The sequence below is a fragment of the Lepidochelys olivacea genome (genome assembly GCF_965140295.1).
Source record: "Lepidochelys olivacea isolate rLepOli2 genome assembly, chromosome: 10".
In the NCBI taxonomy this organism is placed as follows: domain Eukaryota; kingdom Metazoa; phylum Chordata; order Testudines; family Cheloniidae; genus Lepidochelys; species Lepidochelys olivacea.
In genome coordinates, this window is record NC_140420.1 from 59972680 (window position 1) to 59997088 (window position 24409).

The 24409-nt window shown below is 42.0% G+C and overlaps 1 protein-coding gene across 10 annotated transcripts in view; it reads right to left on the reverse strand.

Moving 5' to 3' along the window:
• Positions 1-24409, reverse strand: part of TEX9 (testis expressed 9) — a 40464-nt gene that overhangs the window by 14624 nt on the left and 1431 nt on the right. For 7 of the 10 annotated variants that reach the window (XM_084642171.1, XM_084642168.1, XM_084642173.1 and 4 more), the window contains exons 3-8: positions 23203-23266; positions 19088-19164; positions 11219-11267; positions 9728-9810; positions 4509-4687; positions 1039-1121 (exon numbers count right to left, since the gene is read on the reverse strand). In XM_084642171.1, the coding sequence (XP_084498297.1) occupies positions 1039-1121; positions 4509-4687; positions 9728-9810; positions 11219-11267; positions 19088-19164; positions 23203-23266 (535 nt within the window). Of the gene's footprint in view, positions 1-1038; positions 1122-4508; positions 4688-9727; positions 9811-11218; positions 11268-19087; positions 19165-23202; positions 23267-24409 lie in introns of those variants that run through there. The other 3 variants (XM_084642175.1, XM_084642177.1, XM_084642169.1) reach the window with 2 other exon arrangements.

Below are 24409 nucleotides of genomic sequence, written 5' to 3' on the forward strand. Positions count from 1 at the left end.
GATCACTTTGGGGGATAGCCACCACAAACAAAGGACAGTCCTTAAATCCTGGTGAGGGCACAGTATCGTGTAACATTATAAATGGAAGTAACTCCTACACTAACTACAAGGATACTACTAATTAACTATTTACAGATAATCTCACTGTTGTCCTGTAAAATCTGCATGGGAAGCTCCAACACAAGCTGTGGGCAGTGAGAAGGAACCGAGGGGGGTCCACGTGCCACTGACCTTATATAGACATAGGAGGGGCTGCTACAAGAGCCAAATAATGTAACCACCACCCTGACAGGTACTGCTAAGCAAAGTTATCCAGCTTCAGTACACTGGGCATGCATGCATCTGAGTGGAATATTTGTCTACAACCAGTTGAAGAAGAGCCTCAGTTATCACAGCTATCACAGAATTGCACTGGAAGAGAGGAGGTCTCTAAGGTAAACTAGCCCCAAAACCATTTAGGGTTTTGCAACTGCCAACACCTTAAATAGCACCAGAAATAGGCAGTCAGTCAGTATCACGCAGTACAAGTACAATATCACGCAGTACAAGTGTAATATATTCTCTGTGTTAAAACATTTTATAAGTGGGAAGCTGCATTAACTTTACATTCTTAATTGCCTTAAGGACCAGCTCAAAGTACAAAGTAGTGCAGTAAGTCTAATCTTGAAAGGAAGACAGGACAGTGTTCAGGTTCAGATTTTTGTTTTGTTTTCAGAACAGCCACATTCTGTTTTGAAAATTGCTCCTCGCCTATATATTGGATCACACAGAATATGATGGTTTAAAACATCATATGCATTTTTTTAAATTATACTTTTAAATCTTTAGACTAAAGATTAAATATGTATAAAACACAGAAAACAATATTGTAAGCTCTGGGTTCATAAAGAGAAAAAAATAGTTGTGTAGAACCCTCACCCTCTAATAACTGAAGCTATAGCATCCCACTAAGTATCCTAATATAGCCTAATTAAGGACAGGGTTAAATGGAAGGGGAACATACTCATTCTTTACTGAATAAGAATACTCATTTCTTACCTTTTTACTACATTCACGTACTATAGTATCCAGCTCCTCCTGCATAACACGCAGCTTTGCCTTAAGAAATCTGATCTGGGCTTCTGTGAATTTAAATAGTCACATTTAATACCCTTAACTTATAAATACTTCTATGAAATATGACTGATTTTTATTTGCTTTGATTCAAACTGGATCACGTTAGGAACAAATTGTTGTTAACTGTAGACTTGTTTACAAAATACACCATACATACTGTTTAACACAATTATGCAAAAAACTAATTTCCAAATAAAATTTTCATGTAAGTTGCTTGTTCTTAGACCAAGTTGTGGATAGCTCTTTTTTTTTTTTTAAACTTACTATATTCTGCACTCTTAAAACGTAAAAAACCGATAACTGTGGAAATGGCATCTCTATGCTGATCCACAGCACAGGTAGAGAGATTGGATAGGAAGTGCTAGCTTCCCCAAAACTGTCGTGACAATGTGCCTTAAGGAACCACAACTGAAAGTGAAAAGGTAGTGCGGTCTTCATGCAGATTCAGCCCAAAGCCCCTCTACTGTGACTGACTGCCATTAAGGATGTCTACTCTGAGGATGGTATCTGTGATAGTGAACTGAACTGGGATCCCAAATCATTTCACATAGGCCAGTGCAATGGTTGTTGGATAGTTACTACTATCAATTTTGGCTGGATTTTAAATAGGCAAATGGCTCTATGTTCCATTACTCTTGAGCCATCTAGCTTTCAAGCAGTAAGTGCTGAGGGCTTTTTGTTCAGTTACAGTGAAATTCACCCATCCCTGCTTAAAGCTTGAGTAACTGGCTTTTGTGGAGGTAATTTTGTGGGGGCTGGGTGGATAAAACTGACACCTCAAACCACAGACAAGCCACTATTCTAGCAGAATGGAACAGACCACTACCTCACTATGTTATTTACATGAGATTTTTGGGCCATTGATAATCCATTTATTGTGAACCCAGTAACCTCTCTCTTGTCTGTCACCAATTATTCCATCTGTACTGGCCTATTTAGAACATTAACTGCTAAATTCTGGTGTCTAGGAGACATTCAGGCATGTATTCCAACTGTATGTGGATGATCTTAGAAGCAGAAATCAGTCCAAGGTCTTTTTCAGCCTCCAGATCTGGTTATAGGAAACAGTCTCCAATGCTCAAACACAGAGTTCAATCAATAACTCTCTCAGGCTATATAACCATGTGGTGTTAGTTCAAGATGTCTTGTTTCCATTGCCAGACACTAAATTAAGCCCTTTCTCCATCCTGAATTTATCTAGCAGATGGTTCTAATATTCTCCACAGCACACTTGTACTTTAGCTGAGAACTCAGAGTCACAAAACAAATAATCTGAGAGTTTCACATAGATTCTCCTTGATAGGTATTCCCAAAATGTCTCATACAAATCACAGAAGGCTGAAGATCAAGCAACTTCTACCTTCAATCCTGTGTCAAGTACTGATTGTTATCACCATGCAGTTAGACTCCAACACCATAGCATATTGACAATGTAATAAGCCTCTAACTTCACGCTTCCTTTCACACTATGGGACTATGTGACGGGGTGTATCAGGCCCTTTGAGGCCCCCTGTTGGAGGCCTCGTGATTCTACCACACCCCACCCCAGGAAAGGAGCAGCAAAGATGGAGCCTTTAGGCCTGCCCAGAAAAACTGCAGAGAAGTAGCCAATCAGAGCGCAGCAGGCTCAGTTAAAAGTAGCTGTAGGACCTAAGCACGTCAGTGCCTGGCTGGGACCAGAGGAGCAAGGAAGGGTGCTCTTTTCTGGAGCTCAAGGGAGAACCAGAAAATGGGTTCTGGTGGCACTGGTATTTAATGAGAAAGAAGAGGAGTTGAGAACTTCAGCCCCAAGGTAAGGGTGAAGAGAAAGGGGCTATGTGGGAAGAGGCTCAGAGAATAGCAGCAGTGAAGAAGAGGTAGTGGTATGTGGCTACTGTTTATAGGCTCCCTGGATTGGGACCCAGAGTAGTAAACAAGTCCGGGTTCCCCCACCGGCCACTAGTGAAGTGGCCAAATCCTCAAGAAGGGCACAAATTTCATTTACAGGCCCAAGCAAAGGGCTGGAATTTAAAGGGCTCAGGGACAGGGCTGAAGACCTTGATAAGGCCAGACAGACTGTCTGGTAAACTCTTGGTTACCACCCACCCCCAAAAGGGGACTGAAATTAAGGAGTGACCTGGCTGGAGAGCTGGAACACCAGACAACTGTTGAGGACACAGAGTCTCCAGGGAGAAAGAACTGGGGGTAGTGCTCCATAACAGGGCAGGGATAGGCTTCAAGCAACCCCAGAAGGGGCTTAGAACTGCTCAGAGACAGGAGTTCAGACACCAAAAAGGGCACAGTGATAGTCCTTGTTGGACTTTTGTCACCCCGAAAGGGATTAGTCCATTTCAGACTGTGTGTGACTTAGCTAGTGGGTCAGCCCTCCAAAGACGTGCCTGCAAAGGTCAACAACTTGCAGGCAGCACCAGGAAAAAGTGCAGGATCACACACAGCTGACAGGAGGTGCCCATGAGAGGTGAGTGCACCCTGTCACAGACTCCACATAAACCATTTCATAACTCTACCAGCTTGTCATACCACAGCCAAAAAGGCAGGTGTGCATCATGCCTTTAGCTTCACTGACAAAATCCCTTCTCATATTCTAGTTATTTCTACGCCTAGTGTAAAAACACCATTTGGAGTGAGAAAGGATCCAAAGGTTCCTTATTTAAGCATTGTAGCTAAAACATTACTTCATAAGCTACTTACCCAAGATCCACAGCATGGATCTGATGAAAGGATTTAGCCCTAAAGACAAAGGCTGTGAAAGGATTTTTATCTTATGGAAATACAGCCTTAAAACCAAATCCTGCCCTTGGGTACATATTTGCAACTCCCAATAAAGTTAAAAAAAAGTTATGCACTGATCTAAAGTCACAATGTTGTCCCAAATAACTCGTATGACCTCCTTCCAGAAGGGGCTGATGCACTGCTAAAGAACAAAGGTAAGCTAGGTTTCCAGTGGAGTGGTGACACCAACCCATTCTTTCCATGTTTATTTGTATGTGACCTAGGAATACACAAAGAAAAAAGTCCCATCTTGTTCCCCTCACCCACTCTCCAGAGCAGAAATTTGAACATAATTTAAGAGTTATAAAACTTTCTCCGGTTTCAGAGTAACAGCCGTGCGTAACTCTGTATTCGCAAAAAGAAAAGGAGTACTTGTGGCACCTTAGAGACTAACCAATTTATTTGAGCATAAGCTTTCGTGAGCTACAGCAAGTGAGCTGTAGCTCACGAAAGCTTATGCTCAAATAAATTGATTAGTCTCTAAGGTGCCACAAGTACTCCTTTTCTTTTTGCGAAAACTTTCTCCTATAATCTATACAGAAATGATAAAATATAGTTTTTCAGAAGATCCTAACAGTAAGGAACCAAGGATAAGAAAATGCATAGCTACAGGAACCTACCTGTTCCAATTTCATTTCCTACACTTGGAATAATATCATCATTTAGACTTTCAAGCAAGTCTCCTTCCTCCAGTTTTCCTTCAATTTTGGTAATTGCCTTTGCAAGAGAAAAATCTGTGAAGTCCTCCAGGACAGCAACATCATCAGCAGCTTGTATATCAATGCTTCTTAGTTTTGCACTAAAATTACAAAATATGAGATTTCTAGACTGAAGTTATGATATTCCAAATAAGCTACAAAAACAGTTAAATGGCAGTAATTTATAATTGTACAAAACCATTTAGCTATCTGCAGTCTGCTATTACCTTCATCTTTTACATTAGTAAAAAAGATACAAATGCCAAATTTGTTCTGTTTACCAAAATATATTTCCTACATTCATATTAGGTTCAAACTGGTAGCAACAAGTATTACCTATTGGCCTTCACGTCCAAGTCCCTGTAGAACAGGGATGGGCAAACCTTTTGACCCGAGGGCCACATCTGGGTAGAAATTGTATGTCGGACCAAGAATGCTCACAAAATTGGTGTTGAGGTGAGGGCTCCAGCTGGGAGTGCAGGCTCTGGGGTGGGGCCAGATATGAGGAGTTCAGGGTGCGGGAGGGGGCTCCTGGCTGGGGCAGGGTGTTGGGGTGCAGGGGTGGGGGTCAGGGCTCCGGCTGGGGGTGCAGGCTCTGGGGTGGGGCTGGGGATGAGGGGTTGGGAGCGCAGGAGGGTGCTCCTGGCTGGGAGCGAGGGGGATAAGGGCTGGGGCAAGGGTGCAGGCTCTGGGCGGCACTTAACTCAAGCAGCTCCCAGAAGCAGCGGCATGACCCCCCTCTGGCTCTTACGTGAAGGCGCGGCCAAACAGCTCTGTGCACTGCCTTGTCTGCAGGCACCACCCCTGCAGCTCTCATTGGCCATGGATCCCTGCCAATGGGAGCTGCGGGGGCGGGTGCAGCATGCAGAATCCCTTGGCTGCTCCTATGTGTAGGAGCCGGAGGTGGGGACATGCCACTGCTTCTGGGAGCCATGCAGAGTGGGGCAAGCCCCTGACCCTGATCCCTGGCTGGAGTGCCGGAGTGGGGCAAGCCCCAGACCCTGCTCTCCAATGAGATCTCAAGGGTCAGATTAAAACATCTGGAGGGCCAGATGCAGCCCCTGGGCCATAGTTTGCACCCCCTGCTGTAGAAGAAGTAAAACCCTTTGATTCAAATTCTCTTTGACAGCCATATTGTGTGCAGAGAAACTCTCATCTTCTTAGTGACAGGAGGCTGCAATAGCGGCGATTATTTAGCCTGGAAAGGGAAGGCTTTATTAAGATATTTAAAATTACAACATAAGTGTTCCTTTTGATAAGGATAATTATCTACATTGGTCTTCTGCCTTAGAGACTGTTGATCATGCTCCCCTCTCTTGGCTTCTGTAACTCTGTCCTCTCCTGCTTCCCCTCCAACCTCTTCTCTGGTATCTCCTATGGCCACTGCATGTACTCCCCTCTCACAATCAGTTGGCAATGGCATCCTTCAGAATTCTGTCGTACTTATTCACTATTTCTTCTTTGGTGACCTTCATCTGTTCTAAATTCAGATTTCCAAATCCATTTTGCTTGTCCTGATTGCAGCTTCCTGTCCTATTTCACATCTACTATATCAAATTCACTCACCCCCAAGATTGAGCTGCTAATCTTTTTTATTAATCCCTCTCTGCTCTCCTATTCCTGACAACTCTGCTATCCTCCATCTCAAGTGCACAACCTTGGTGTCATCTTTGACTTCTCACTCTTTCCCCCTCACAGCCAGTGACTCTTGCTGTTTCATCTAATTCCACTGAAGTCCATCCCTCCCTCTGTTATGTAAGCAGTGTCAGGATGAGCTCCACCCTGACATCTGGTGGTGAGGTGTGGCAAGTTGTGGAAAAGAACTTCAGGGGCCGATCTCATTTGCATAGGCACACCCACCACGCCTAGAATGAGACCATAGCTGCCCAAATGGTCACTTTGGCTGCTGTGGGATCCCCAGTGTCTCTGTTATTGGGGCAGGAAGAATAAATTGCTATTACCCTGATTATGGGAACTGTGCTTGGAACTGTACGTGGCCTTTTGTTATGATGGAGGGATTCACCATCAACTAAGTAGCACTCGCTAGGCAAGGGTCATGGGTTCCAAAACTGTGTGAATGGAGAGAGGCTGGGGACAAGTATTAATACTTGGTGGCATGGGCCCCTTGGTGAGGGCCTTACATGCTGATTGCACTTCCTCCTCTCTCCACTGTGGAATATCAGAGCTAATTTTGATTTCATTAGAAGTCTAGTTATAGGCTGCTGAGCTCACTTTGGGCTGACAGTGCACCAGCACTGGGGCTCCCCTACTATAAGCTGAATTCACTTAAGAGCTGAAATCACTGAGTGTTGTGTTAAGTAGTGGGGGAGCCTGAAGATATATTGTGGAGCAATTTGCGGGACGGCTGGTGAAGCAGTTCGACGCGGAGCAGTGTGTGGATGGCAGGAGCTGCTTGTGGGCCGTGGAGCTGAGTGAAGGAGTTCATGGGGCGGCTGGCGGAGCGGAGCGCAGCTGAGTGAAGGAGTTCGTGGGGCGGCTGGCGGAGCGGAGCGCAGCTGAGCGAAGGAGTTCGTGGGGCGGCTGGCGGAGCGGAGCGCCGCTATGGAGCTATGGGGCGGTCAGCTTCAGATCACGTAAGGTGCCTCTTACCCCTGTCCCATTTCCACCCAGATTGGGAGGTAAAGCTCCGCCGATAAACTTTCGAACTCTGGGGCTGCCCTGACCAGGGACAGAGACTTTTGGGGCATTGGACTTTTGGGACTTTGGGTGATTTGGGGTTGCTGGACTCAAGAACCAAAGGGAAAAGGGCATGCCCCAATTTGCCTGGGGTGGGGTTGTTTTTGCTCATGGGTTGTGTTATGAATCCTGTTGGTGGTGTTTCCCCAACATAATGCCACATTGTTTCTCTCTGTTATTAAAAGACTTTTGCTACACTCAGACTATGTGCTTGCGAGAGGGGAAGTATTGCCTCTTGGAGGCGCCCAGCGGGGGTGGTATATATTGGTCCCAGGTCACTGGGTGGGGGCTCGAGCCGGTTTGCATTGTGTTATTGGAATGGAACCCCTAGATATTGAACCCGGCCCTTGTTGCTGCCAACTCTGACGGGCAGAAGGGTTACAGTTATACATATGCTAAAATTTACCATCTCATCCCTTGATTACTGAGATATCCTTCTTACTCTGCTCCTACCTGCATTGTATCAAAAAAGCTATTTGGCCCTCTCCTTCAACTTGAAATGTCACCTGTCTCCCTCTGATGGGGTTTACAGAGCCTTCACTAAGACTAAAGGAGCAGTACTGGGGTAAGAAGGCCCCGCCCTTCAGCAGCTGCAGAGCATGCTCCAAATGGATGGCCTGCTTAAAAGGAAACTGACAGGCAAGAAGGGGAAAAGTGAAGGAGAGATTGGCTGCAGGCAAGTAGCCAGGCTGTAGCTTCTGGGACGGAGAGATCTATTTACTCTGGGTAAGACACAACTGGGCAGCGAAGGGCCTGAGCCCCTTTTTCTTGCCCCTTCTCCCTGACAAGGAGGAGCAAGTGGACATTAGAACAGGGGTGGGCAAACTTTTTGGCCCAAGGGCCACACTGGTGTTGTGAAACTCTATGAAGGGCCGGGTAGGGAAGGCTGAGCCCCCCTGAAATGGCCTGGACCCAGCCCCTGCCCCCTATCTGCACTTCCTGCCCCCTCAGAACTCCTGACCCTTCCAACCCCCTCACCCTAACTGCCCCTCCTGGGACCCCACCCCCTATCGCCTGTCCCTTGACTGCCCTGACCCCATCCACACCCCTGACCGACACCCTGGGCTCCCACGTCTATCTAACTGGCCCTGTTCCCTGACCACCCCCTGGAACCACCTGCCCCCGATCCAACCCCCCTCCCTACTCCCTCACCATGCCACTCAGAGCGGCAGGAGCTCGCAGCCCCACCGCCTGGCCGGAGCCAGTCACGCCGCCTGTGCTGTCTGGCAGGAGCAACGGGCCAGAGCACTGGCAGCGTGCTGAGGCTGTGGGGGAGATGGAACAGTAGGGGAGGGGCCGGGGCTAGCCTCCCCAGCCGAGAACTCAGGGGCCAGGCAGGATGGGCCAGATGTGGCCCGCAGGCTGTAGTTTGCCCACCTCTGCACTAGAAAATGAGCTGGGAACACCCAACAGACAATTTGAACTATTGAGACTGTGAGAGCAATCCGCTGCTGAGAGGGAAGCAAAGCGCCATGACCATTCTACAAACTGAAGCAAGAACAGGAGGAAAAAGGAGGTGGCCCAGAGGTGATTAGTTTTTTGTACCAGCCAGAGGGAACTGAGACTCTCCTCACTCCTTTGGGCTGGAATCTGGTGGAGAGGCAGGGCCTGGTGTCCCCAACCCTTCCCCCTCCACCTGACCAGGGCAATCCAGGGAGCACCAGGGGATGGGAGAACTGTAACTTTACCACTAGGTCTTCGTATTTCTTGGCAAGACCATCCCAAGACTCAGACTGTTGAGCCATGGGCCTGCCCCCTAGGCCTGCTAGCCCCTAGTGAACCCTACCACACTCCCTTTCTAAGTTTTATCCCATATCATCAGCACTTTATAAAGAGATTAGGGCTAGTAGATTAATTTTCTCCCTACCTCCATCAATCAAAACGTCTCACAGTATTAAAGTACCCTATAAATTTTGCCCCTCCCTTTGCCTCTTGTCTGTCATCTTGGTGAATCTTGAGCTCAGATACCACTGTAATGGGCACACTAAAATATGTGGATAGATGCCTTCGGGACCTATGGGCCTTACTCTTCCCCTTTTTCAGCTTCAGTGACTCTGAACTGCAGTGCTCAAGCGCATTCATTCCAGGTGCCTCTAGTAGAATGCTTTCCAAACCACAACCAATAGGTAGAGATCTGCTTATTCCTCATTCATTGAGACAAAGTTTAAATCACAGCCTTGACAAGTCCTTTGTTTTAAATTTTTGATAAGCCACAGTTTCATTGCTGTGGTGTTAACCAAGGCTACTCATTAAAGATTTCCAGCCGCTTTATGTAGGCGAGCATAGAGCAGATATAGAAATAAGTAAACTGTAAGACATTTCCAACACAAAGTATATTTGTATAGATGTGTATCAAGATAAAAACAATCAACTAAAACTATTCGCATTTCATTACCAGAGTATAGATTTTAAATAAATACAAATACAGTGTACAATTAATGTACCTTGAAGTTGTTCTCTTTCCCTTACTGCCAGAGTGTGGTCTGTTCTGAGCTGTAGACATGGAACCAGATTTCTTATTTGGTTGCTAGGAAAGAAGTTTCAGTAGTCAGGATCATATTTATGATAATAGCCTATGACACTTTTTCTAGCACAACTATTTTTCCATTTTCCTGAGGTCAAACTATGACAGTCAAAAGGAATATTTTAAACAGTCTGATTTTCAGAGCCTGAGATATCCAAGAAACTAATACTTTTTTTGTCTAATTTGCAAATGTTTTTACTGCTACTGCATGTGCAGACTTGTATTTGCATGTACAAGTGACTAGACACCTATTTATTTGCACACTCAAAACTGACTTGCATGTGCAGTCATGAGTATGTACAAATAAGGTACACAACTGTTACTGAGCCATTAATATACAAACACTTCTAATGTACTACAACTAAATAAGCAAGCTTGTTCAACCTAGAAACCAAGTTGAATCCATCATATGCTTGGATCATGAGTACAATCTCAAGTTAACACATTGCTGTTGAAAGCGTTTACCACCCCTTCTAAGTCACCAATGGAATTAGCATATTTTTAGTCTTGCTATATCTTCCTTCTGCAGTGAAGTTATTAAGTAACTTTCAGAGCTTACTCCCAAATTAAGATTATCCAAGAATCAGCTTTCTTGGCTACAGTCTTTCTCAAAGGAAACACTCTGGAAACTTTAGCTGAATCCCTAAAGAATGCAATGTAGCTGAAATTTAAGAGGCTAGTGAGTCTTTGCATTTGTTCCTGGCCTCATTTATCCATTATTTTCTTCTCATAATATAAAGTTATTTTGCATGTTAACTTCTTTAAGAGGACTTTAATTAAAAAATAATGGTATTGCCATTAACATTACACAGACAAGAGAAGAAATACACAGAAATTTTGTCTAAGAAAAAAAGGCAGCATTATAAAATTTTACGTCGCCTTTAATCTAAAGATTTCAAAATGCTATACATACTGAAATAGCAGCTCCATTTTACATAGGTGTAAAATATGGCCCAGAAACTAAGCTTGTCTACACATGAAATGCTACAGCAGCACAGTTGCATCGCTACAGCACTTCAGTGTAGACACTAACTATGCTGACAGGAGGGGTTCTCCTGTCAACATAGGTAATCCCCTGCCCCAAGAGGCAGTAACTATGTTGAGCTAGCACTGTTTGCACTGGAGGTTAGGTCAGTTGAACTATGCTGCTCTGGGGCTGTGGATTTTTCACATCCGAATGGCATAGGTAAGCTGACAATGTTCTAGTGCAGACCAGGCCTAAGTGACTAGTGTAAGGTCACCTAGCAAGTCAGTAGCACAGCAATTTACAAAAATAGAACCCAGGAGTCTTATCTCCCAGATTTCTGCTTTAAACACCCCATAGATTTTCGCCACTCAGTACAGTTTCTAGAATGGCAGACATATCTATCTGGTAATTCCATTAACGAGCAAAATTTGCAGATTTCAGTACCTTAATATGCGAAAGTGTAAGGATTGGCAGTTCAGGAGAAAGCCCATCTCTGAAAAAAATAAAACTGAAGTAAATTGTCTTGTAAACTCACAATAAAACAAATACTTAAAGAAAATATATTCTGAAATTAATTGTGCTTTTTATTCTGCTTTTTTATTCTGACATTTTACATACCTCAGACCAAAACAGTAAAAGTGAAGGTAAGATTGGAGAAAATGTACCAATCACTTTTTTTTTACTAAAATTATTTTTCTTTTAATCCAATAAGTACACTTGGTTTGGGAAGTCAGTGTCTTCAATGATAAAGAATAAAAGAAGTTCAAGACTAAGGGCTGATCCATGAAAGAAAGTTTAAATCCTTTACCATGTGGTAGGTTGAGATGAGTTAAGTTCCCAATGCATCTCTGTGGAAGCAAATAAAAAAAACCCCTGCAAATAACTTATTTATGTGATTTCTTACCCATTTCTTAAGCCTCCTTCACTGCTGATCATAAAGGGATAGAATTGTAGTTCTGACTGAGCCCACACACAGGGACATATATGGGGAAATAAAACCTGTCTCACATACACAGGATGCTCCTGATATGGTACATCTATTTAATGGTAATTGTTTGCACAAACAACAAAAAAAATATGGTTTCAGAGTAGCAGCTGTGTTAGTCTGTATTCGCAAAAAGAAAAGGAGTACTTGTGGCACCTTAGAGAATAACAAATTTATGTGAGCATGAGCTACAGCTCACTTATGCTATTCTCAGCCTCTACTCAAGTGGTCTGTTAGTAAACAACACTACTAACTAAACAGGGCAGGAGGGTGTGCCATGTGGGGACTGGTGATGGTCATGTGACTTTCCAAGACCATATTTTAAAAGTCTGTGACTCAGTGGGCCAGGTAGGGAGTAGAGGTATCACCTACAGTTGGCCTTTCTATGGTAATAAGCTTGATAAGACAATCCAGGAAAGCTGGTTGAACAGAACTGTGAAAAAGCCTAGGAGGCGCCTAGGGCCAGGACAGCAAAAGACCCTGAGGATGGTACACTCAGAAGAAAATAACCTGGACAAAACAGCATGGAGGGAAGTTGACCCTTTCACTTAGCAAACTGGGATTTCGGCAAAGATGGGTAAACGTCCCCATCTCCTTCTACAACCCTTTACCAACAGGGCAAAAGGACTGCTGATCGTAGTAGGGGTGTAGAAAAGGAAGTGCAATCCAGCTTGAGTGAAGACATTGTGTGGCCCTGTGAAGGTGGACCCTGAGCAACCATGGGAAGAACTATCTGTTCTGAGGAACGCCAGAAGATAGTTTTATGTCCGTTAGACTTGTTTTGGCCCCTCCAGAAGTGGTAGAGGACTTGCATGACTTCGCCAAAGGGCTAAATCATATCAGGGATCCAACACTGCTGAGAGTCAGAGGACCACCAAAGGAAGAAAGTGGATGAACCAGAGTAGGGACACTGACGCAGATATCCCCCTTTGCTTCCAACTGGGTAAAATGATCAGATATGAATGGCTATCCACACTGTTTTGCCCTTGCTTCTTCCTTCTGGTAATACCCCTTCCTGGACTCCTCCTCTATTCCACCAGCCTTTGACCGTTTTCCCAGCTCTCTTGCCTTCTGCTGTGAGAAGTCCAACCCTACGCCATTCTTCCATTCCCCATCTTTCCACCGAACCACAGGCTTTTTGTTGTATAGTCTTGGCTGGTTGCCTGACTCCCTCAGTCAGACAGCTCCAAACAATCCCTCCTGCAGACATTTCCAGTGTTCCTGGTCTTAAATGGACAAACCCTAAATTATGCTTGGAGACATAGCACCTGCTCTTAAAGATGCTCCCTGACTGTTACAGGCAGAAACAGAGAACCCTGAACTATTTGACCAGATATTGAGAGCTGAAAATTAGGTTACAAATTAAATAGGTTAAAAAGAAGGAGAGTGTGCTGGCCGTAAAATACTTCTTTAAAAATTATTTTCAGACACAACATCTGCCACCTGTTACTTGGTGTTTAAAAACTAGATAAATGTTCTTCCCTCTGCATCTTTTTGCTCCTTTCATTCCACTCTAAACCAGCTGTAACACCTGTACCTGTTAGGGCTGTCAGAGGTATGCTACCAAACACCACTTTAGACTTAAGCATGTACCAGATTTCTCTCCTGTGACTAAGGTTGCTTGCCTTTTATACTCTCTCCTGAAATTTCTACATACATGTGCCACTGACTCCAGGTGGCTTCTCCTAAACCAAACTTTCCTAACAGTACATACTCTGTTTAAGAGCACCAAGCTGTGGCTGATCAAGGACACTTGTCATGCTCAAAGACCACCCATAGATGTTCAAGAAAAAGGCAATATCCTGTAGGTTACTGCTGAGAATAACAAAAAAAACCCTTGTAAGTTTGGGGCTGCGGGTTGTTTGGTGTGTTGTTTTTTGCTTTAAATAGATGACTGTTGTGGCAGATAAATGGTCCATGTTGAGATGCATCTATTCTCTTCACAAAAACCATTTATCTTCTACCTGAAGCAATATCAAAACAGAGGAGGGTCATGTCTCATGCTGTACTACTTATCAGTAAAAACATAGTGCAATTGAACACATAGTAATCAGAGCTGTAGGAACACAGCAGGATTCTGTAAGCAAAAAATTGGTGTCTAATTTACACATTTTAGAAGGAAATAAGAACTTTATTCCCCCCAAGAAAAGAGAACTTTTCTTATATACAATCTGTTTGCTGTTTAGGAAACCCTCTGTTATACTCAGTTTACTTGACAGGATTTGGTATGCCAGCAAGATCAATGTCAACTACAGTAAACCACAATTTTTAGCGGGATCCTAAACTTTGAGCGCTCTGTCTCAGAGTCCAGTACTTTTATTCTTGTGGCACAGGAATATGTCATTACATAACAACCCTTTTTATAGTGTCTTTCATCAGTAGAGCTGAAAATAAGTCAGATTAATTAAAACCTATACAGTTGGTATACCCATTTTATAGCCAGAGAAACAGACTCAGAAAGGTTAAAGTGTGGCTAGAAAAGGACTATAAAAAGACTTTTTTTCTACAACATATCTGAATTATATCTGCTATCTTACTGACAAATCAAAAATTTTACTATTCTTCTTAAATACAGGAGAAATGCAGCTTTGGAAAAGGAAAATGGATTCTTTTCTGGGTCAGGAGTCATCTGGTATAGTGTAGAGACACAGTAAATGCAAACTTTGAAGAAAGTAAACATAAGCTTAATATGTAGTATATTTGTTGCTAATTATATCTTAAAGCAAAAAAAAAATCCACTTTACTTTTCACTACTTACACATCTTATTTTTTCCATTTATCTCCACATGGCCACTGAAAATCCACTAAATCAGTTTTACTTCCACGTTCTTAGTGCTGCAATATCTGCTTTTCACCCACTGGAGTGGATGGTTTAAAAATGACTTTATCAATGTTTTAAACAAGTGAATAGTTTAACTGCAGCCTTATAAAAATTTGTTTTCATAATACTTCAATTTTAGGACACAGTTAACTGCACTCCCTTAACTTTTTATTTTGAGGTTTAGAAAATACTTTGGTTTGTATAAAGATTCAGTTCTGTTCTTACCACCTCTGTCTTCATTTGGATACCTCAAATCCAGACAGAAACAGGTCTCCATGCTCACCCTACTTTAACAATGGGAACTTCACTCACATTCAAACCTCCCTATTCACAAACACAAAAGTGTTACTCTTACTCCAAGAAACTGGAGAGTCCTTCCAAACATGTTTTGTGACTAAGGTTTTTTTTTGTTTATACAGTTGTGATCTAGCTATCTCAGTGGGCTATTAGTGCTGCTAGTATCAAAATGACTGCAGACTGTGGAGCCTTTTTTGCGTGGCAACAGACATCCAGAACAGGGTCTTCCTACCCAGTTTTCCTCCTATTCCCATCCTATTGGCTAGCTACAATCACTGAGGGAAGGGTAGGATTCATGCCCTCCTCCACGGCTGCTGACAAAATACTCCATTACATATTGCTTACAGAAATCTTAAAATGCAACAATTCTATTCTTAGGAAAACAAGAACATCCCTTTCTTCAGCATATGAATTTGTTCCTAACATCTCTAACGCCGTCTGACCTAAAACTCAATTTGTTTGCTAAAGTGTTCAAATCTATTTAATTTTAAAGGCACTGTTCACAATCCCATATTTGCCTACCACCCTGGGTGGGTGTTTGTTTGTTTGTTTTAAATCCTTAAGAAATGAAGATTGTGCAAAGTCATTTGAGATGTGAAATTAAAGCCTGAAAAGGTTCACAAGTAAGTATCTAGGCTGGTGGTCACATCAAAATAGCAGCTAATGTTTACAATCGCTTTCCGGCACATAAACATGAGGTGCGCGTGCATGAGTGAATCCTTTGTGTTTGCTAATCCTATTCAAAGCCTATAGTATGCCTAGCCATGCGCGCACACCCAGTCCCCACCCCTGTGCGCCTGGCCATGCCCCGAAGAGGAAAAGCATAAACAAAAGCTGGTCCTTTAGAGTAAACACCATAGTTGCTTTGTTTCTCAATGTAAAATATTAATAACTTGGAGGAAGAGAGACTATGCGATAAAATACTTCAGAATGGTCTTAAGGTATATTTAAAGAAATGCACCTAGCCTTACTTTAGTGTCCCTTTAACTTAATAAAACATTTTGCTTTAAAAAAGCAAGGATTTTTTGCTTCGGTATCTTTTTCATTAAACTACTCTGCCCATTATTTAACTGCTTTCCATCCTCAACCTGTTTTTTTTTTTTTTTTCCCTCCTGGATTCTGTATCTGTCAAAAGACTAAGAATGGCCACCATCGGGGGGGGGACGGACAATACAGAAAACAACACAGCCTCTCTTAAATGCCTAACTGGTGCTGTCTGCCTCCTTTTGCCAAAAAAAAAAAAAAGCCATACACGCTGAAATAATTTGGTACATACAAACACACTATGAGTTAAAGACAACCCCTTTTGAAGGGCAATGGATGCTCATCCTAGGATAATCAGTGTGTCCAACTACTTAATTTTCATAACTTTCATCTTCTAATGGCTATCAATGGCTTATAATTTTTTCACTGCAGTCTGGAGTTTTCTCCTTTTCAGCTAAAAGTTCACTGGACATACAAACAGTGGTTCCCTTAAAAGCTTTTCAATTACTTACGTAATTGACAGGTCAACTGTATCTTACAGATTCCTGGCCAGAGTTCCACCTCTTTTCCCCAACCCCTTTTAGGCTATGTCTAGACTACATACCACTGGCAGCAGCATGTAGACTACATGTGGCTATGAAAAGCAAGCTGCATCCATGCTGCATTGTGTAGCTAAATGTCAGTGAAACACTCTGGCAGAGGGGAGGCAGTGAGCAAAGCCTTCAGCAGATCTCCACTGCCAGAGTCTTTCAATGAAGCGGGCAAATGGCTCCAGCAACAGGGAGCTAATGGAGCCTTTTCTCAATGCCCCCCCGTGCCAGAACCTTTCCTTGCTGGGGAAATCTTTTCCTGTAGCCAGGAAAAGCTACAGGAGCAGAGAGGCAATGGGACATTACACTGCTAAAAACAGCAGTGCATGGCTTAGGCAAGTAGAGAACACAGAGGTACGTACTCACACACATACCCACAAACTTCAGGTGTAGCTTTAGTCTACTTACCTAAGCCGTACCCCACATACCCAACCAACATAGCCATGTCAACACAACTCTTAGCATAGACCCAGTTATGCTGGCAAAAAAGAACTTTTACCAGTATAAGCTGCATCTCCACTATGGGGGGTGGGGGGATTGCCACTATATCTCTACCAGTACCTCTATTCCAGCAAACCCCTTGGGTTATAAACAAGGCCTAAGTGCTTCTCTTATTCACTCTCTGATTTAGAGCTATGTGGTCATCCCTAGCAATCAAATCAAAAACTCTGGCAAACTAATTTCCCAATCAGAGCTCAACACTTGAAGCAGTTTGTAGTTTGACACTGCATTTTCACTATCATTTCAAGATCAGCAGCAACATAAACTTTAAATCTTATCAGTTTGGGGGAGTGGGTTGACAGACCATCTCCAATACCTCTTCTATCCTGCCACTATTTCCAGTGACACTCCTATGTAACATACAGGTTCACATCTGACTAAATAAACAGCATAGTTAATTGTAAACTCTGGAGTTAGCTGGTGTACGTATATAGAGCTCAAACATATACTGTAGTCAGGGACGTCCCTAGCTACTCTGGGCCCCTATGCAGCCCTCCCCCCCCCCCCCCACGGGGGGCGGCTGGCCCAGACCTCTGTGGGAGGATAGGGCTGTCTTAGGGCGTAGGGGGGAACTGCCCCCCAGCACTCACCGGCAGTGCAGCTGGGGCCGGGTTGCTGCACTTTCTGCCGCCAGTAAGTGCAGGCCCGGCCCTGCTGCAGTCCTGAGGGACAGGAAGGGGCAGAGCAGGGGCAGGGGCGGGAAGAGGCGGTACAGGGGCTGGAGCAGCATGCAGCTGCGCAGGGCACCAGGAAATCCGGTGCCCCAAATTTCCTGGTGTCCTACACAGCTGTGTACTTTGCACATGGGTAAGGACAGCCCTGACTGTAGTAGTATATAATGCCTGCAGTTATAATGTAATGACACACATTCCATGGGATGCCAGCTGGATCTCTCTCTGTTTAGGTCTCTGGGGTAAGCATTTCCAGTCCTACAGGCTTCTAGACTATGCCTTTGTGGATGTAATTGGCTGAGTTTACAGTTATGAGTTTCTTTGGAATGTGTTAACTTGAGTTATGTTCTAATACACATCAATCACCATGGTGCCCTGCAGTTTAGCTACAATACTTTCAGTGGCACTATGTTGTTTCTTTAGTACCCAAAGAAGAGCATTATATTGCTCAATTATCAGTGTGCTGTCTCTCACTGAAAGTAGCTCCCCTACCCCCATACTTCTAAACTCCAGAGAGTCAGTGGGGGAGTGTGTGAAAGAGCAAAGGAGTGAGAGGGAGCTGCCCTGCAGGAGACTTGAAGCCTAGAGCAGGCTTGCTATATAAGCCAACCAGAGAGACCTGGTGCGGGGAAGGAAACAGGAGATGAAGCAGTTCCAAGGAGAGGGAATGGGACTGACTCTGAGAAGCCACAATGGGGTCAACTTGGGCACATCAACTGTAAACTGACGAGAGACTGAAGAAACACTTTTCCATCGCCCAGGCTCTGACAAAAGAGCCATGCCCGGGACCGATTTTTTGGGACTGAGAATTTCCTTTTTTAAGTTTAAGGACCCCTCTCCCCCAAAGTGAGCCTGAAGAGGCTGTGTGTTAGTGAGACAAGCTTTCATAAAGCTTCTTGGACTCTTCCTTTTAAAAAAAACAAACAAACAAAACCGCCTCCCCAGATCTTTCTGGAAGGGTAAGTGATGAGGTCAGGTCACTCCTCTCTCACCCTCCTACAGAGGGTATCCTAAAATTCTTTCTAAATCTGGCATCCTGCATAATGAAACAGCTATTGCTTTTTCACCTTATCAGGCATGGCTTATGTTTGGTCCCTCTTCATCCTCATGGTGATGAAGCACTGCATCCCTATTTTGCTCTAGATTGAGCCATCTTTTTGTTCAAATAAAGAACAAAGCAGAAGTCCTTTAGAGGTCACCAGTACTGCTACTTAATGAGCCAGAGGAATAGCTGCTGAGCAACCGGACAGAATTACTCTCTGAAACTTAGTGTTCAAAGACTATGGGCAATATAGGAACCTGACTCTGCAAACTCTGATTTACATCAGTGCTCCTTATTTCTACAAGCAGGCCCATGGAAGTCAAGTGAATTACTTGTGCAAGTCAGGGTTTGCAGAATCAGATCCAAAGACTCCATACCCATTACAGACAGCCAATAATATTTTGGAATTTCAAAGCATTTACCTCAGTTGCTTGTCATCATCTTCACACAATTTAACCTGTGTTGAAACTGGTATTGATAGTATCTCTTGTTGATCTCTCTTTAATAAGGAAAGAAAGTTTTTTCCATTACAGGAAAATACTGTTGGTACCATATAACCAATAATTAGCAAGCATCACAAAAATCAAAAGTACTGTAGCTTACCACGCTTGAGAGACAAACTGAGAGGGTAGTAGGTAGGATAACTTATCTCTCTCAAATCCAGGGAGCAAAGGTTAAGCCTAAAATATCACTGACAGCCTCAAGTGTTCTTCCACTCTAAAGCAGGTATTTTGTTTTTGCTCACGTGAAGTCTTTCTACCTATGTTAAAATAACCTGGAAAAACTGTAGGTGTACCCCTGCATCCTATGGACATGTTGTAGAACATACAACAATCCATAGGAGATAAACAAACTTCCTATTTTCCAGATTATGCAAAAGAAATAACCAGTCTTTCTAATTTAAAATATTTACATTCTCTCAATTCTATCCAAATAAATAAAACACTGACACATTTTTTTAAGACATCAGTTTAGCCACAGACATTCAGAACATGTAAATCATTTTTCTTTGAAGTTTCTAGAGTGTTAGCTGGAATACTGAGTGCCTGAAAAACATCCAAAATCTGCTTCTTTCAAACAAACATTGGGTTCTTCCACACCCACACATGCCAATACTGTCACGTGGTATTTTCATCCCTTATTTATTTTTTTCTTGCTTTAAGTGTCCTAACTACTGGGGGAAATGTTATTGGGTTTTTTTAAGCAATATGCATAAGTATGAACTAAACACAGAAAAGTTACTAGTCAAAAGTAGGTTTCAGAGTAGCAGCCATGTTAGTCTGTATTCGCAAAAAGAAAAGGAGTACTTGTGGCACCTTAGAGACTAACAAATTTATCTGAGCATAAGCTTTCGTGAGCTACAGCTCACTTCATCCGATCCAGTGAAGTGAGCTGTAGCTCACGAAAGCTTATGCTCAAATAAATTTGTTAGTCTCTAAGGTGCCACAAGTACTCCTTTTTCTTTTAGTCAAAAGTAGTGTTAGATTACTGAGCCAACACAGCTTCCTTCTACCAAGGAGGTTTCTGTGGACCCTTGCACATCTGATGTTTAGCGCTTGGAAAACGTATGTATCGAAGAGCATGTGGCTAATTTTACAGATTTCTTCGTAGGACATGAGATTTCTGGGACCATGATGCTACTTTGATCTCAGTGGGTGGGCTTCCATTTTTGAAGGGGAAAAGGAATGGACTTGAAAGCTTTGTTGAAGGTGATGGATTGGAAGGTTTTCTTGCCCCCAAACTACTTGATGATACAGGGACTAAATTTTTATTAACTTTTTGGTTCTTCAGAGCCCTCCTGACAGGCAGCTTTTGTAACAACTTCTCCTTTGGGTGAGATGGCTTCACACAAAAAGGAGGCAAGCTGTCACTTGAGCCCTGCAGAACTGTTTGCCTTTGGACCAAAGGCTACATATGTTCTTAGGATCATTTTGTCTTAAAACATGGAAAACCGATCAATTTATAGCACTCCTAACTCTGATTCTTCTGCCGGATGTGATGGCCTCTAAATGCCACCTTTATAAATATGGAAAACTATGTAATGGTTTAAAAGGATGCTTAGTCACACTTCCAGGATTGGTCCCAAGGGGGATCCTGAGCACCAGAGGAGACCTTCTAATTTCTGATGCTCTGACAAGTCTTTTGATATCCAGATTCTTGTTGCTAGGAGCATCTTCCAGATAGCTAAATTTAAGACCCAGGAAAAGACTATCTTGGAGAAATTCTACAACACAAGCTATTGTAGTCTGCTTTGGTCTGGTTGAGCTTTACCCACACAGTATTTGATCTTTTGCCACAGAAGGAAATACATCCAGTTGGCAGATTTGTTTTTCGAAGGAAAAAAACAGATAGCACTCTGAATGCCTCTTTCAGCTGCTTCTTTTCAGAAACCAGATAGCTATGCTCAGTTTGCCAGTGTCCTGGTGAGCTACTGGAATAGGTGACACCTAGTGGGTATGAAGACTGGTGATTGCAATAATTGCTGCAGTGGCTTCAAGAACTATGGACTTCTGCATATGACTTTAGCTTTTTCTCTTTTTGATATGGTTTGCAATACTGTAAGTAATTGAGGGAATATGCCTACTTGCTGTGTAAGTTACTGCTTGAACAAGCCTGATTTGTTTCTTAAGGTTGAGATTTTATGATTCTCTCTTGATGCAAACAAGAATATTGTCTGTTGCCAGTCTTCAGTCTGCCTGGTCCAGATCCTGGTGGCTGCCTTATTAAAGGAATACTTTTTGCTTTAAACAAGTTTTTGTTATTAACAACACTATTGATAATTATGCTGTTTACTTTTTGTATTTCTCTCAACTTGGACAATGCAAATCAATCAACTCAGTTTCACTTATTTATAATTAATTTCACTGCTGCAATGGCTACGTTTCAAACACTGAAACGTAATCTTTATTTAAGATGTGGATTTCCCCCTCCCGAAGAATGGCGTGGATATGCTTCTGTTGGTTTGGGGTAAGGCTGTCAAGCGATTAATCACGTGATTAATCGCACTGTTAAATAATAATAGAATACCATTTATTTAAATATTTTTGGATGTTTTCTACATTTTCAAATATATTGATTTCAGTTGCAACACAAATACAAAGCACACAGTACTAACTTTATATTCATTTTTGATTACAAGTATTTGCACTGTAAAAAAATAGTATTTTTCAATTCACCTAATACAAGTACTGTAATGTAATCTCTTTATCATAAAAGTTGAAGTTACAAATGTAGAATTATGTACAAAAATAACTGCATTCAAAAATAAAACAATGTAAAATTTTAGGGACTACAAGTCTACTCGGTCATGCTTCTTATTCAGCCAATCGCTCAGACAAACAAGCTTGTTTACATTTGCAGGAAATAATGCTGCCTGTTGCTTGTTTACATATATTTGTTTGTCAAATATGCAGTGAAAGTGTTCTTAAAATGATCAACATGTGCTAGGTCATCATCCGAGACTGCTCTAACATGAAATATATGGCAGAATGCAGGTAAAACAAAGCCAGGGACATACAATTCTCCCCCAAGGAGTTCAGTCACAAATTTAATTAATGCTGCGTTTTTTTGTTTTTGTTTTAAATGAGCATCGTCAGCATGGAAGAACGTCCTCTGGAATGGTGGCCAAAGCACGAAGGGCCATAAAAATGTTTAGCTTATCTGGCATGTAAATAGCTTGCAATGCGGTCTACAAAAGTTCCATGCAAATGCCTGCTCTCACTTTCTGGTGATCTTGTAAATAAGAAGAGGGCAGCATTAACTGCTGTAGTAAATGTAAACAAACTTGTTTGTCTTAGCAATTGGCTGAACAAGAAGTAGGACTGAGTGGACTTGTAGGCTCTGAAGTTTTACATTGTTTTGTTTTTGAGTGCAGTTAGTAACAAAAAAAAATCTACATTGGTAAGTTGCACTTTCGGGACAAAGATTGCACTACAGTACTTGTATGAAGTGAATTGAAAAATACCATTTCTTTTGTTTACAAATATTTGCACTGTAAAAATGATAAAAATATACATTTTGATTTCAGTTACAACACAGATAAAATATATGAAAATGTAGAAAAACATCCAAAATATTTAATAAATTTCAATTGGTATTCTATTATTTAAGTGTGATTAAGACTGCAATCAATAGGAATTAATTTTTTTAATCGCAATTAATTTTTTTGAGTTAATCACATGAGTTAACTGCGATTAATCGACAACCCTAGTTTGGGGTTGTTTTTGTTTTTAAAAAAGTGAATTTGGCCCAAATTCAAGTATCCCTTCAATTTTGCTTTGCTGTAGCTTGGAAACATTTTAAGCAACCACAAAAGCACTCCAGCTCCTGCAGACTCAGAAGCTAGCACTGCAACAGTTCATATTCAACAGGATTTTTTTTAAATAAAAAAGCTTAAGTTCTACAGAAGTAGATGACTTTTGTCCAACTTGCCCATGAAAGCTTCCTACCTCCCACAACCAGATAATTTTTTCAAGAATTGACACTTTATGCATGTGAACTACGTTTGCATTATGTAGCATAGCCTAAATTTACTCACTATTACTTCTTCAGCCTGACGCACCAACTCTGCTGTTTTTGCCTCTAATTCTGCATTCAGTCGCCTGAGACAATAAGATAGCTTTGTCATTAAGTTTACCCGAAGAGTTTAAAGGAAATACATTTTAAATGGAATTTCTGCAGTCTGGCAGTATACAAGCCTTGAATAATCATTCATGTCTACAAAGCAGAATGAAATACTTTATAAGTTCCTTTATAGTGGGAAGTAGTAACACCTTACCTATTTCTGTGTTAGCAGACTGATGTCTTATATGCAGTCTGCCTTTTAGATATATATGTATTTTAATTCCCTAAACCCCACCCAGGGTAATACTTTCCTACAATAAAAGTAGGATAGCTGATTATTTTTTAAGTTAAACTTATTTTTCTTTTACACATCTGAAAGAAAAAAGCTTTTGCAGTGCTTTTATTCCAGTCAGTTGTCCTCCCCCCTTAAAAAACCAAACACAAAATGCAAAATTTCTATTCCATTGTGCTACTAGATTTTCCTTTTAGAATAAGACTAATAATTACATTAATTGTTGCAGCAGAGTGAAAAAGCTATTCAAGTTGCAACCCAAGGCCAGAAGATACAACACAAGCATGTATTAGAACAAGTTTGTACAACCAAAATGTGTGGAGAAGACATCTCTGCTTTTTCAGACACCACTTTTTATTATACCTCATGTCACTCAACACTTATAAACATTTTTAATTAAAATCTACATAGGTAGAGCTGATAGCAAGCATGGGAAATGACGCTGGCATTCTGTGGAAATAGTATTATGTGATTATATAATTGAAGACTGTATCATTATGCATATGCACAAGGGGGAGAAAGGGTGAATTAAGGTTTCATGGGCTTAGTTCTAACATTTCCTAACTTTTAAGTGCTTCACTTTTGCAACCTTAACATTATTTTAATGTAGAGAGGGTTTTTGTTTATGTAATATAAAGTTGTCTTATCAGATGTATCATCACATATCCCTAACAGATAATAGGGAGAGACAGCAGACACGTAGGAGGGAAGTTTATTGAAAAAGGGTGGTTTCTACCCTTCAGCTAGAAACCTCTTAGATTAAAAAAATTAACAACAATTTTTAGCTTTTTTAAACAAAGTTTTGGCCACTTTAAAGGAACTTTCATATTCTAAAGTCATCTCATCTTTTTACTGAAGGTGAGTTCAAGATGCAGCTTTAAAAAAAGGG